Raw genomic sequence first — 14605 nt, 5'->3', positions numbered from 1 at the left:
CTTCATATTAACTTTTATCGTTTTGCACATAGTTAAGGAGGAAACCTGCTCAACTTCGTCAGGTTAAATGGTTGTACACAGCAGGAGGCGTGCATAATGAAACGTTAAACCTCGAACCCTCTATTCGGGTAAACCCGTCTTTCAGTTATAAATCAAACTCGTTGCTGCGGGACGAAAGTTTGTTAATTTTGACTTCACTCAGCGAGATTGTGTTTTGATTTTAGGGGAGAGGGAGGGGGGGTTTCCTCATGGTGTTAGCATTGGATTCAGCTCTAACGGTGCAACTATATGGATAAAGACATTGTAAAACGATTGAATGGCAGCAAATTGTTGAAACAAAACAATGATATTACCTATGCAAAATACCAATTTTGACATATTATGTCTTTAGGAGTGAGAGTAATTGCTAAATAGTGTCTGAAAGTATAATCTGAATCTTGTGGAGGTAAAATGTTGACATGACATTTGCAGCTTTTGGTAAACCCCTGATGTTTAGATGTTAATGTCACAGAGCGTTTAGTACAATACAGTAAAGGGATCAATAATAGCTGATTTCTGCTCATCAGACTTACTTAGAAAGTCAACATTCAGACAAAAGGCTGAAACTTCTGAGCACTAATAGTCACTGAACATTAATGACACTGGACACTATTGGTAATTGTCAAAGACTAGTCTTCACAGTTGGTGTATCTCAACATATACATAAAATAACAAACCTGTGAAAATTTGAGCTCAATCGGTCATAGAAGTTGCGAGATAATAATGAAAGAAAAAGCACCCTTGTCGCACCATGGTCACACGAAATTGTGCGCTTTCAGGTGCTTGATTTCGAGATCTCAAAATTCTAAAACTGAGGTCTCGAAATCAAATTCGTAGAAAATTACTTATTTCTCGGAAACTACGTCACTTCAGAGGGAGCTGTTTCTCACAATGTTTTATACTATCAACATCTCCCCATTACTCGTAATCAAGAAAGGTTTTATGATAATAATTATTTTGAGTAATTACCATTAGAGTCCACTGCCTTCAAGCAAAACAAAATTATTGTTAACACCGCAGATGGTTGCTTTATAATTAAAGCAAATCGTTTTTATTTAGCTTTTTTTTTTAAATGCTTCCAAACTAAAACAAGCAAAAAGGTAATAGTAACCATTAACGTGATGTCAGCATTGCTTTGAACAAATAAAAGAGCCTTCTTTTAAATTAGCACGGTCTGGAAGGGCTCATCGTTCTTTTCTTTTCTTTTTTCTTGTTTACATTAAATTACATAATTGGACTTTTGCTTTTCCCTGAACGGCCCCTGCTCGTAATGTTGTTTTGTCCAAATAAATAAAATATATGTAAATAAATACAAAATTGCTGTTTCCACCTGGCTGCATAAAAATATCACTTAATGCTAGAATTGAAGAGAAACTTGTTAGCGCCTCAATGTAAGAAGTGATGTGCAAGTTTGTATAATGACGAATGTGTGACACTGGCAGCCATGCTATGGTCGGTCTCTTGGCAATCATACATGTACAACACACAACTCACCATTGAGCCACTAACTCAAACACTACAGCAGAGGGGCAAGCTTTTATGTCCAACACATCAAAGAGATGCCGCAATGGAGTTATATTATATAGAGCAACCTGTAATTTGTAACCAAGGGTAACTACTACTGCTGATTAACCAAGATAAAAGGAGGTCGAGACAATCACGTCATGCTCACACGTGAGACTGAGAGAGTTGTAAAAACAGACTTCAGCAGTTGGCCTAAAAGTGTTGCCCTAAATCGTGAATGTAACGTCCTTTTGTCTGTTCCGTTGCTTTGTTTTAAAGCGATTGTTTTCTTTAACGTGTTGTCGTTCAGTTACAGTGCTGTATCATTTCTTGGGCGCAAGATTACACAGACCTATGTAAAGTAAGTGTCTATCACACCAACGTTATAAACAATACATGATAACTTAAAATGGCCATTGTTCACATAACTATTTTGTATACTGAAGGGTAGCATCTTGATTCCTGGAAATGATTTGAACAACACACGGGTCGAATTAACAAACATGTGGGACCAGAGCCTTATTTGATACGTATTGTACCATTCTTGTTTTTAGGTTTAGGTGTCCATGATGTTTTTCTCCGTAAAACATACTTGTAAATTAAGAAAGCGACGTGGGGATGACCTTTGATTTTGCCCTAGTTGAGATTGCTCAAAACAGATGACTTACTTAATCAGATATCGAATATTTAATCGATATTCGATAACTAGTCAATGTAATATTCTTAAAGAATAATAAATTCCTCTCTCAGTCTCAGTCTATTTTTATGTTTTATATGTCTTCCTTAGATAGATATGAACGTATTAAGTTGACTAGGACTTCGCCTAATTTATAAAATTTATAAATAAGTATATAATTGATATGTTTCTCTTGTTTAAACCATATTTGTTTAAAATCAAGTAGGAAGGATATGTTAAGTTCAATTGATTCGTCAGAATTGTAGGCAATGAATCAGTTAATCCTTAACCAAAGTTACTCAGCATGAACAAACTATCAATGGTTCTAGTATGTTAAACTCTTCAATTACCATGGCAACAGAGCCATTTATATACTTCAAATGGAACGAAAATGTCAAAAGTGTATTCTAAATACCACGAGTGAAAGAAGATCCTACAGCGTAACGATTGATGTTAAATTTTAACTCACCAATTAACTTCAATTACTTAAATGGTATAAACAATGAACAGTGTCCATCTCATCTCTACTTAAAATTGTAAGACAAAAGAAATTATGTAGCACAATGTCCGAAGGAAAACGAAATAGTGTCTTGTAGCCAAGCGTCAGTTTTGTTTTGTTTTGGGTTCGTATTCGAACACTTCGTTCGGAACACATTTGGTTTTATTTTGTTGTTCTTGTTTTTTGTTTTTCTCAAAAAATGCACTCCTCTCTTTAAAAAATGAAAATAATGTCGTGCTTTTCGTTTAAGGAATAACTATGTCTCCCACTGGGATTTAATGGTCGTGAGTTAAGGTCAGTTGATCGACTTAACGTGATCTAGGCCAGTTGTCACATTAAACCATAATAAACCTCACCTTCACTCTTCGTGACTGCCTCGTTACTGGAAGTCTGCTTGGATTCCTTGCCGAGTGGAGGGCTTGTATTCCCCGTAGCCGGTGCCGCTGTGTACGCTGTTTGACTCTTCCCCGTACCGTGTTGTCCCTTCACAGAGGTGCCGAAGCTGGGCGAGTCGTACGAGTCGAAGCTACCGTACCGCTGCCGCTCGTGGTCCGCCGTTCCGCTGACGAATTTCGCGGCGAAGCTACTGGCAAAACTTGCCGGTAGTCCGTGTCCATTGTGAGATGATGTGTGGTAAACATTAGTGGTATGGTTTGAGTATCGTTCAACGTAAGCCTGTCGTCCAAGGGTTGTGTAGTAGCTCCCTGTAGTGGGCACCAAGGCTGTATCGTACCCTTTCTGGGATCCAACATAAGGGTAGGAAGAGCTGTTCTCGTACTCTTCGTTTACACCGGTAACAGACATGGGTGGATAGTGGGTTGTATCGCCCGAGGAGTAAAACCAAGGGTTGGTATAACAACTTTGGTCTGGAGCTAGTGAGTACATGTTGGTAGCGGACGGGGGTCCGGCAGCGGTAGGCATATTGTGACCCACGGTAGCCTGGGTGGTGGGTGAATCGGCGAATTTCGGAGCGAAAGTTCCGCTACCGTTGCTGCATTTGGTAGCGGCGAGTCCTGCCGTACCATGGACATCACTCTGTTGACTAGATTTAAGGATGGCCCCGCTCTCTCCTGAATTTATCAAAGAATTCACGCAAAACGTCGATGTTGTCATTTTAATGCCGGTCGTATTTTTCTGCGATGCTATTCCGGCAGAACCAAGACACTCTGGTGATAAACCTTAGACGACCCTGCAGGAATAAAAGACGTCAAGAAAAGGGGTCCAATGTAAATCACGTGGGACACCACAGCCAATCAACCGACACAACCGACACCTGGGCCTATAATGCACGTCCAAGGTGGTGTAAAATAACTGCGTTTTTATCTGACAACAAAAAATTGAACGTCCCACGCTTCGTAAAAGTCGTAAATGCAGCAGTTTATGACGGCATAAAATTTGGAGAATAAAAACGGCACGGGTGTTAGTTAATAACTCGCCCCCCTTGTTCCAGGTTGGCTCATTTACTGATATGATCAACGGTGATGAATTAACGTTCTATTCACTGATTCACTTGCTCCATCCGTCCTACATTTTTTTCACTTTGTAACGCAAGGGCATACAAACTGAACAGGCAGTGACTGCGAGCGCACGCACGCACCCACACAGGTAACCAATTTGAGTAGCATTTTGATAGTTGCTAAAGTAAACATACATGGGGATGAGGAAGTGTGATTGGACGAGGTTAGGGCTGATTTGAGTCAGAGTTGGTACTCCATAAGTGATACGCCTAGCTTTTTCTCCGCATCCTGGATGCAATGACCGATCAAGTGCATCTTACACACACACAAACATCTTATTTATGGAGCAGATAAACATAACGACTATCATAATCATCGGCACAATAAATGGACGTTTTTGAAAATCCACGCGTATTCGGTAAATGGAACCTGAGACCGACCGTACCCTGAAATATAAGAAGTGTCTTTATACAGTTTTAACGACGTTTCTTCTTAATACACTTGCTGGCTTTACAACAGACCAATTTTCCAAGATAAGTTTTGTTGAGTTTCTTTGAGCGGCATTTATTATGACCCAGGCCCTGTAATTTTCTCCCAAAAAAAATTGTTACAGGGGTTGTAATATTGTTTGCGAGTTACTAAGATCGTGGATGGAATTGCGGAAAGCTATGACAATTTTAATATAGACTTAAAATATCCTATTATTTTTGCACAAAAAAAAGTATATATACATTTTTTTGTTATCAATATAAATCCCATCCCCCAGACCCCACCTACCCAAGTATAATATTTCGCAATCACGTAAAAGGAACGAACCTTTTGAGAAAAGCAATGTCGTGCCGGTAAATTTTATTGGTTTACTCTTTCGGTCTCTTTCCCTCCTGGGCGTCGTTTGTTTCAGACGCAATGTGAAATATTCTCCCTCTACCAAATTTGAATTATTTCTGTCCCGAATATGTGCTGTTTTCTCTCTGCATTTGTTGTGTTATTCATTTTGGAATTTCCCACGGGAAATCTGCCATTCTTGGTCAATGAGGTCGTGAAACGAAGTCATGAAAAAAAATAATGTTTTCTTCATAAATTTTATATTGTCGCTGTTTCATGAAACCTTGCTTGCATCACACATTACTTGAATCGAGTCATTTCAAATATTATTCTATAAAGTGATGACTAACGTGAGAAATACGTCCCTTAAGTAGCAATTGACAACCCTACTCCTATTGATCTATACGCTGTATTGCTAGCTAGAAATTTATTCTCTGAACTCCTTCCCCTAAATGGCCAAATTGCGCAAACTATGGCCCTCCTAAGAGGAAATGTGTCCACACACAATTGTCTTGGGTTAAATAGCTTTCACTTGAACGTTAAGTGTTGTTGTTTTTCTTTTTTGTAAGTATTTCTATACTATGCTGATCATACTTTCATCTTCCGAGTTAGTGACGGGTACAACCGCTTAGCGTGTTTCATTTCGTTTCGTTTCGTTTCATTTTTGCATTTCATTTCATGGTTGTGAAGTCAATGACTGTCAGAAAAAACACTAACTTAATTACTAGACTAACAAAAAAAACAATGGAGAGAAGACAAGGAGAGAAATTTTAGTTTTATATGTTGGAGGAAAATCATATGTAATTTAAGGGAAGGCCCACACAATCATGGAGGGTCTAAAAACCCAATCCACATCACGCTCCGGCAGAATTCGAACCGAAACCCGAGGAAAGGTGGAAGACGAGGAAAGATACCACTAAGCATTTTTTTCCTAAACGTCCATTTCAAGCATAGACAACAATCCTTTAAAATTATGTCTTTGTCTTTGCCTATCTGTTTTTTATAGGCAAATAGAAAACCTCTGTTCGGTATTGTATGACATGGATTAAAATACATCAAAGCATTTGTTTTCTGACATCAATCCTCTATTTACTTTTCAGAAAGTTGTATAAAAGTTATTCTTTGAATACCTGTATCAATCTGTGTGGTTTCGAAACCTTCTCACATTATGACTAATGACCTTTCATTAAATGATACCTCTCTCAATCGAACGGATTCAATAATCACCGAGAAACAAACAGCGGTCCGTTTGCGATGGTTTTTACCCCGGCCCTCAATCGTCCTGATAAATCCGTCAGTGCGGTGAAACTGACGGTCTCGTTCCGGTGTTTTAGCCGTTGAGGAGAGACGGGGAAACTCTTGCGGGTTGGATTAAATTCTCGCTCCCCCGTCTCTGGAGTGAATTTACCTCCGAGGATCCAAGGCTTTGATTTCACGGCAACTTGTGAAACACAATCCTTCATTGTGAAACAATCTATTATGCAAATGGAGGTGTGTCTGGTAATTTTTGGCTGGGTACTGAAGGCGCTCCTAAAGCCCTAAGAGACTTCTTGTTTCAATCGGTAAAAAGATCAAAGGCACATTGTTTTTAAAGTGCTCCTCCGAGACGATAGAAAACACCATAAAGACATCACCTTCATAGATAGATTTTCTCTTGAAAAACAAGCCTTAATTTTATGCTGGAGTCTGTTTTCTATAAAATACAGTACTTTCTATCCAAAAGTTGACTTTGTATAGGGCCGCTATGGTACTTATTCTTAAGTTCATTCTTAAGAAAATTATGGCCTATCTAGAAACCTAAAATGTTATTCTTTTTACAAAATAAAACAATCTGATTGCAGGTTGTATACTACCAAAACTGAACAGCCCAATCGCGGTACCAGTTATGAGTACACTTTTTGTTACAAAGACACCAAATGAAAAGCAGACAAAAGTTGAGCAACTCTTTGCGGATCTTGTATTCGACAAACTCAATCAATTGTATTCATTATTGACACAGCGATTGTTATTTGATACAACATTGAGATTACTGCTACATTAGTGGTTACAAACTTATGTTCAAAAAATGGTTCATAAACTGGACACGGAGAAATCTACCTCCATGAAGAAGTGGTCAGGAAAAAATGTGTACCCAAGATTGAGGATGTACACCTTCCCTATAGATGCGCAAACGATATATCTTAATCACGACTCCAAACAACTGGTTAATTACGACATACCGGAGGAAAGACAGATGTTTTAGCAGACAGTGGGCCTGGATTGTTAATGGCAGCAAGATGGTGTTAAGCTCTATACACACTGAGGTCTTTCTATCTATAAACTGGGTGAAATGACTACCAAACGATTGTTAGAACTAGCAGGGTGTCCCAACCCCCTCCTTTCCTATTGTCAAAAGGTGATAATGTAAAACAAATGGTGAAACAAGCTCACACGATGTTAATAATTAAGATTGTAACAGCTACATTATGTATTTTACATGGCTGTGAAGAGCAGAGTTAAATCGTAAAACACGCTCTTTCAAAAAATTGTTGTCTTTTAGACGAATTTAGTTCGAACTATTGTGAAACGAACTTCTTTGAAGTAACTGTATTTATTTTATACTTTTGTTCTATGCTTTTACCTCGTCTTAACAATTCTCGGAGGAAAAATGTAAGAAGTATGAGATAGCTTGATCCGCGTTTGACCACGGAGGAAGCTAATGTTCTTCCTTCGTGGTTTGACCAAATAAATTGTAACCTAAAGGCACAATTGGGTAAACCATGGAAGTAGAATTAATAAACAGAAAGAAATACTGAAAACCAATGACCATCAAAGCATCATAACTTGTATAAGATATATTGATACAAAGAATTTCATCATCAATTACGACGAAGAAGTGTGTTTGAAATTTCTTTGTAAGTTGTATATTACAACTTCCCCATGATTCGGAATGTTCTTCAAGTCAAATTTACAACATCGACCCAGCCGTTTGTAAATGAATACGGTGTGAGTAAACCCATAACACACGAGGGTATAATAAAACATGGCATATTTTAAGAAGTCGTAAGTTGTGGATCGTTTTACCCCAATATAGCCCCCCCCCCCCTCTCCCCTCGCTAATGACTTGATTAGAACGTATCCTCCCCGACACCAATAAAATGTGTTTACCAAGACATGCCAAGAACAGGAGTCCTTTTAGCGGGGCCGCTCCGTGCCCCCACACGGGCTTAGAGTAGGTACCGGCAAGGGCTATCATGTTGCCCCTAAACGGTCTCCTCTCTAACTTAATTATGGATCGGGTACCGAGAGATAATCCCACACCTTCGATGTATTTTGGGCGGTTTGGACCTTCTTAATTGCATCCTCGTGTTTGGGTGGTGTACTGGGTATCATCAAATGGGTTGTGATGATACGTCTGGTGGGGAGATGATGAGGCTAAAAACCAAGGTGTGTTGTGGATGGTCAGAAGGCAATTATGAGTCCATGAAGGAATTTGATAGGGGTAGGTGTTCGAGGCGTTGAGGGGAAATGATCTCGTTAGCTTCACAAACTATGTAGAATTGATGACCCAATGTGAGTTGTGTTTTTTTACCTTTTTGTTCATTTCTCCAATGTCACATCCCACGAGAACAAAAAGCATTGGTTTTTGCAAGTATATTTCAATGCAGTCAAATAGTTTGCGTACAATTCGAACAATTCATAAATGAACATATCCAATGATAGCACGAAATGGTGTTATGACTGTGCATTGTGTCTGGTCTTTAATTGATGGCCCAAATGTGAGTTGTGTTTTTTCCCCTTCATTAGTTTCTCAAATGTCACATGCTTCATGGGAACGAATAGCATTCCTTTTGAAGAGGTGTATCCATTATTGCCAAGTCAAATAGTTTGAGTGAATTAAAATGCTACGTACATTTCACAAAATGAACATATCCAGCGATATTGAAATGTCATCATGACTGCATTGTGACCGGTCATGAAAATAAGATAAAAAACACGCCCTATACTTACAAGTACAAGGAATACACGAATAATATGTCATACTATATTTGTAAATATAGTACCTACAACATATCCATAATTTTGGTCACCGCCTTTCTTCGGATTCAAATGAAATTCCCACAATATTTTGAAAACATTAACAAAGAAACCATCAACTCACCCAGTAAAACGTAATGGTGACGTGACTAAACCAAACAAATCGTATCGTAACTGGAACCTTTCTATAAACCAGAACTCTAAAACCCAACTAAGTATCAGTTCGAAAACAAAATGACCAATGGTTCCCATCCTTAAAGACCTAGACTCTCACCGGTGAGTTTTTACCTTTTAAAAGTCTACAAAACATTTCCCTGTTTGTGTTTAGGGTCGCCATGCCTCGTTAGCTAAAACCACTACTCCAATTCACAATAAATCAACATCAAATATCCCATGGCCATACAGTCCGATACCAAACACGTTTATGTCATTAATTGTCAAGTCCAAAGTTAACTAGGGAAAGCCACCCACGTTAAGTTGCCTTGGACATGTTAAAATCATCTTCTGCGAGTAACCCCAGGCCACACAGCATGACCACGGGGGGGAGAGAGGCTTTGTGCTCCGGCCAACCGCCTATGGTTTGACTCGGTCGAAACGCGTGGTAGCACAGTGTGCCCGTTGAATGAATACCAGCGGGGTTTGACACCAATAAGTATCGTTATAAAGTCATATTATTGCGGTCGGATAAATCCTTAAACTAACGATATTATATACTCTAAAAGTATATGACAGGTTTTCAATGTATACGCTATTTTGGTGTGTGGTGTTAATTCTAATATATAACTCCCCTGCCATGAATATGCTCTCCGTCCGATGGTCCGACACCGACCTCCACGGTTGGAGTCCGACCATCGTTTAAAATTATTGGCCTAGGCCTATTTCTTTGTTTTATGAAAACGCGATAGAGGTTTTGTTTGTTTGGGTGTTTGTTTGAAGTTGTTTTGATGTACTTTTTTGTTGGTTTGTTTGGTTTGGTTTAGTTTTGTTGGTTTGTTTGTTTGTTTATTTTTTGTTTGTTTTGTTTCAGTTTTGGGGTTTTGTTTTTGTTTATATCGTTTTGTTAAAGACACTGTACACTATTGGTAAATGTCAAAAGCCAGTCTTTATCACTTGGTTAATCTCAACATATGCATACATGGAAAACCTGTGCAAATTTGAACTCAATTGGTAGTCGAAGTTGCGATATAATAATGTAAGGTGTGTGCTTTCAGAGCTTGATTTCGCGACTTGAAAATCTACTTATGAGGTCTCGAAATCAAATTCAAATATTATTATTTGAGTGAGAAAAAACTTCTTTCTCGAAAACTATGTTACTTCAGTTCAGAGGGAACTGCTCCCACAATGTTTTATATTATCAACAGCTCTCCGTTACTCGTTACCAAGTAAGGTTTATGCCAATAACTATTTTGAGTAATTGCCAATAGTGTCCAGTGCCTTTAAGCACTGAGGATAAGAAATGTAAAAATAAGAACCATTTATCATTTGATCTAAATTACTGTCATTTGTTGTCAAAAGTCCACAGTCAACGACTTTAAAGTCAAAGAAACTTCGGCGCATCTCATCCGATATGCAACTGTCTTATTCCCTAAGGAAAGCCCGCCAAGGTGTTAAATTTGTTGGTGTACACCTCATACTTTTCTTTATTATGGTGATACATTTTTAACGAGGCAAATATTAGTAGTGAATTAGCGGGTCATTTAACCGCCAAGTGAAAATATTAAGCAAACGACCTGTTAAATACACGGCTATAACTCAAATCTTACTGAGTGTTTCATTATAAATCTGTCCATGGCAGTTAGATTTCGCTTCTTAGACCAAGACACAAAACTTCAAATATTTTAGTTTAATATTTAACAGATTTCCACTAAAATGAGTTTTCCCTGGTGGCTAATTGTCACCGTATACTGTGATCAAATCCTGTATTTTGTGGTAACATCTGTTTTTTCCATCAAAGAAAAAAGAGGAAATCTAGTGGATTTGTAGAAGTCGCTAAAGGAGTGCTACCCAAGGGTTTGGGGGTAATTAAGGGGGCCAATAACCGACGAGTCAACGACTTCTTTTGTTGATTAATAATGCATTACAGAATTCGGTCTGCAGGAGTTCTCTATTTCCACTAATATTAACTTAAAAAAGCTTGATTTAGGGTCAAAACAACTTCAATTTACAAAACTAAGTGAACTTTGACATTTTCCATTTAGATGTGTTCTTTTAACTTGACAAGTTAATGTGAGATTAAAAAAATGGGGTAACAAGTGGATTTTGCAGAAAAAACGGCGCAAACTTAACCTGTTTATTGTCTGTTTACCAAGTTTAGTAAAATGTTCTGGTTTCACGTTAACAGCTGATCTGAAAGTTGATTTCTAACCCGGGCAGTGTTAAATAAAAAACCTGCAACAAGTAAATTTACATGAATTTGACAGTTTTTCATTATTTTTTGTATTTTTTTTTCTTCTCTTTTTTGAGGCGTGTTCTTGAAAACATTATTGACTTATTATATTTCACCTCACTAAAGTTTATCCAGTTTCCAGATCGCCTTTGACCAAACCATGCACCGGATCATATCAGTTGAAGTAGCCAAGATTAGACTGAGTGATTAAAATTATCTTTGGGAAATTAACATTGAAACAAAACAGCACCGAAAAACAACGGCGAGAAAAAAAAACTATTTCGACATCAACTATCAAGTAAGAAAGGATCGTCGGATTTTACTTAATAAAATTGTTTGAGCCAGAAATTCTTGCTTGTGATGATGAAAAAAAACATCCTCTTGATAAAAGTTCACACTTTTCTTAATTCTATGTGCGTTCGGTCCGATCGTAATAATTTGTTTCAGGAAGGCCTTTTGGAAAACCCATCTTGCTTCCGATACAGTCTATTTATCAATCTGCCATTAAAAACACAATCTGCTGACCACTAACAGAGTTTTTTTTAAATGATACTAAATACGGTGAAACTTAGGTTTCACTGTCAGGGTTTCACTGTCAGTAAAACCTTTATGTCAGTGAAAGTTCCTTATTGTTTCAATTGGGTTTTTCAAAATCTTTTAATCAAAAATTTGTTACCATTTAGAAGGACCATTTCGTTATATTTTCATAAAATTTGATCAGATTCGAGTTTTCGAAAAGAAAAAAATCATTTTAAAATGTACTCTCTTTTTGAAGGGAAGAAGATTGAAGTGATGTTGTTTTATCCATCGTGGAAATTCCTTAAATTGTTGGGCTTTTCAAAATCTTCCAAGCAACGTATTATTACCAAAGAATAACCAAACTTGAACTTATTTCATCGGGAAGCAAATCTGTTCATTATCATTTCAAAAAAAAAAGGATCAGATTCTAGTTTCAAAACAAACAAGAAACATAATTTTCAAAAGTATTCTCTTTATAAAAAGAGGAGATTTGAAATGGTGTGTTTTAAACAATCATGTCATTCTGTATTTCATATCTATCTGCGCACTAAACGAAAGGAAGATAATTATCGACTCATCTTCGTGACCTTTGAACCTGACCATAACATCTGACTACAAATTCCCATGCTGTCTTTTTGATGTCTCAAGTATAGCAGCCAAGTAAGGTGACCTGTAGGCACTACCCACAACATCTGTCTCTAAAAACGTTTGTGATTAACTTCTTTATAGTTAAGGGCTATTTTTAAATTTAGCCAGTTTCACGCTTGCTTGGAATCATTTTCGTAAAGCTGTCTTCGGAATAACACGTCCCGTGCGAGTCTTAAAGCCAATTTCATATAAAGATATATTTTCCTTCAATCATCATCCACGCTCTATCTGAAGAAAAAAAAAACTTTATCATCGTGGAAACGGATTATATATTACAGAATATTTCGTTATCCCCCGATACACAATTTCCACCTACGAAGAAATTTTCTAATTGCGTATTGGTGCAATCCAAAAAGGTAAATACTTGTCATTTTAGTTTTATTTTATTTTCCCGACTTATTCGAAAAGAAAAAGGTATGCGCAATTAAATCAAACCTACTGTAACATTTTCTAAACAAAAATACCATGAAACCTCAACCCCTAAGGCACGTCAATAAAAGAACTTTCAGGAATATTATCTCTTCGTCAAAAGAAATGAGCAGTTTCGTAATTGAGGATTTATTTGGTTTTAAATAGCACACACACCTTTAAGATGAAACAACATCTTACAGGGAGTAAAAACACGCACAAACCAATTGTCATCGTTGTTATTTTTAGAAAGGCGTGTCATTGAAGTCGTAAAGGTAACTCTGTCATGAATCTTCGTCCTCTACTAAAGGTTTTATATTCTGCTAAAATATCGCAACGGGTCAATAGATTATAAAACACAATTTTTACGGTTACATGCAAAGTAAACTTACGGTCAAAAAGTCATAAAATTGTATTATTGCTTGCGAGAAAAACCATAAAATGCTTACCTTGAACCACCGATGTCTGCTCGTAAAATGAAAACTACGTCTCACGGATAAGGGGCGGGCGGTAACAACTAGGTAAAATACTCCGTCTGCATTCCATTCACATGGTGCGCCAGGCATGTTTGTAATATGCTAATGAGATGTGGACACGTGATAGGCCAGTGAGCCAGTCACGGGACGCTGTGTTGCTCGGTGGTTTGAGCTTGCGCAATGGCTAATGAAATGTGCGTCAAACTTTGCTGTGCTTTCTGTGGCTCAGTACGTTGACTGGGGATCTATTCACGGTTTACGAAAAGAGAAAGTGTTTACAATGGATCAGTTTCTGGTGACTCTTCATGAATGTTTAGTAGATAAACATTGGAATACCTTGTAGTAACATTGAGTCTTACTTCTTTTTATGATTTAATCAACGTTCTAAAGTGCTTTGAGGACCTCCATCTATGAGCCATGAATATTTATCATTCGAAACGGTGCTATTATTTTGCATATAATGAGCTGAAATAATGGCACCCACTTTCAAAAATGTTAAGTGAATAAAATTCCGCTTTACTCTTGCACTCTTTCGTAAATAAAGCTTTCAAATGTGAAAGCTTTTTGTTTTCATTACATTTCTTCCCACATTAATTGGATTCCATGTCATCAAATCAGTGATCGTTTAACTTCTCGTCAAGATTTGTCGATGCTGTTTATATCTGTTGTTTTTAAAAGGCAGGGTTTTGGTATTTGAAGAAGCATCGGTCTTTTTAAAACCCAAATGATTCAGATCACTTGAAATTGCAGAGAAACCATGTACAATATGTGGGTATATAACAATGTTTACATGTGGGATTATTATATTTTGTAGTTTTATTTTGTTATAGAGTAATGGAACAACTTTGTTTTATCAAGGAAAAGGTGTTTTCGTATGTTTATGTATAGAGGTTTATGGGGGGCTTTACTCTATCTTAAATTATTTGGTTTATGTTTTGTAATTGTTTGTATGATTATAATTATCGATGTTATATTTTTATTTTATTAATTTACTTGTTTTTATTTATTCCATTGTTGCCTTATTTCATTAGCTGTTTGTTGACTTGTTTTCTTCTTTTCTTCTCTAAACTTGTTTTCTCTTCTTTTTGTTCCCTTCTTTTTTAACGCGTTTGCATTAAATTCGTGTTACATGATGACAAGAAAATAATCATA

At 37.2% G+C, this 14605-nt stretch overlaps 1 protein-coding gene across 1 annotated transcript in view; it reads right to left on the bottom strand.

Annotated features, from left to right (window-relative positions):
* The window catches only part of LOC117288390 (homeobox protein Hox-C9a-like), a 32630-nt gene extending 19159 nt beyond the window's left edge, over positions 1–13471 (bottom strand). Inside the window, exons 1-2 of the mRNA XM_033769235.1 lie at positions 13427–13471; positions 3074–3906 (exon numbers count right to left, since the gene is read on the bottom strand). Of these exons, the coding sequence (XP_033625126.1) occupies positions 3074–3830 (757 nt within the window). The 5' untranslated portion in view covers positions 3831–3906; positions 13427–13471. The remainder of the gene's footprint in view (positions 1–3073; positions 3907–13426) is intronic.
* Positions 13472–14605: the final 1134 nt, after the last annotated feature.

This window comes from Asterias rubens, chromosome 3 (assembly GCF_902459465.1).
Source record: "Asterias rubens chromosome 3, eAstRub1.3, whole genome shotgun sequence".
NCBI classification, from domain to species: domain Eukaryota; kingdom Metazoa; phylum Echinodermata; class Asteroidea; order Forcipulatida; family Asteriidae; genus Asterias; species Asterias rubens.
The sequence above is the reverse complement of the archived record's forward strand: the minus strand, read 5'-3'. Positions and strand labels throughout refer to the sequence as shown.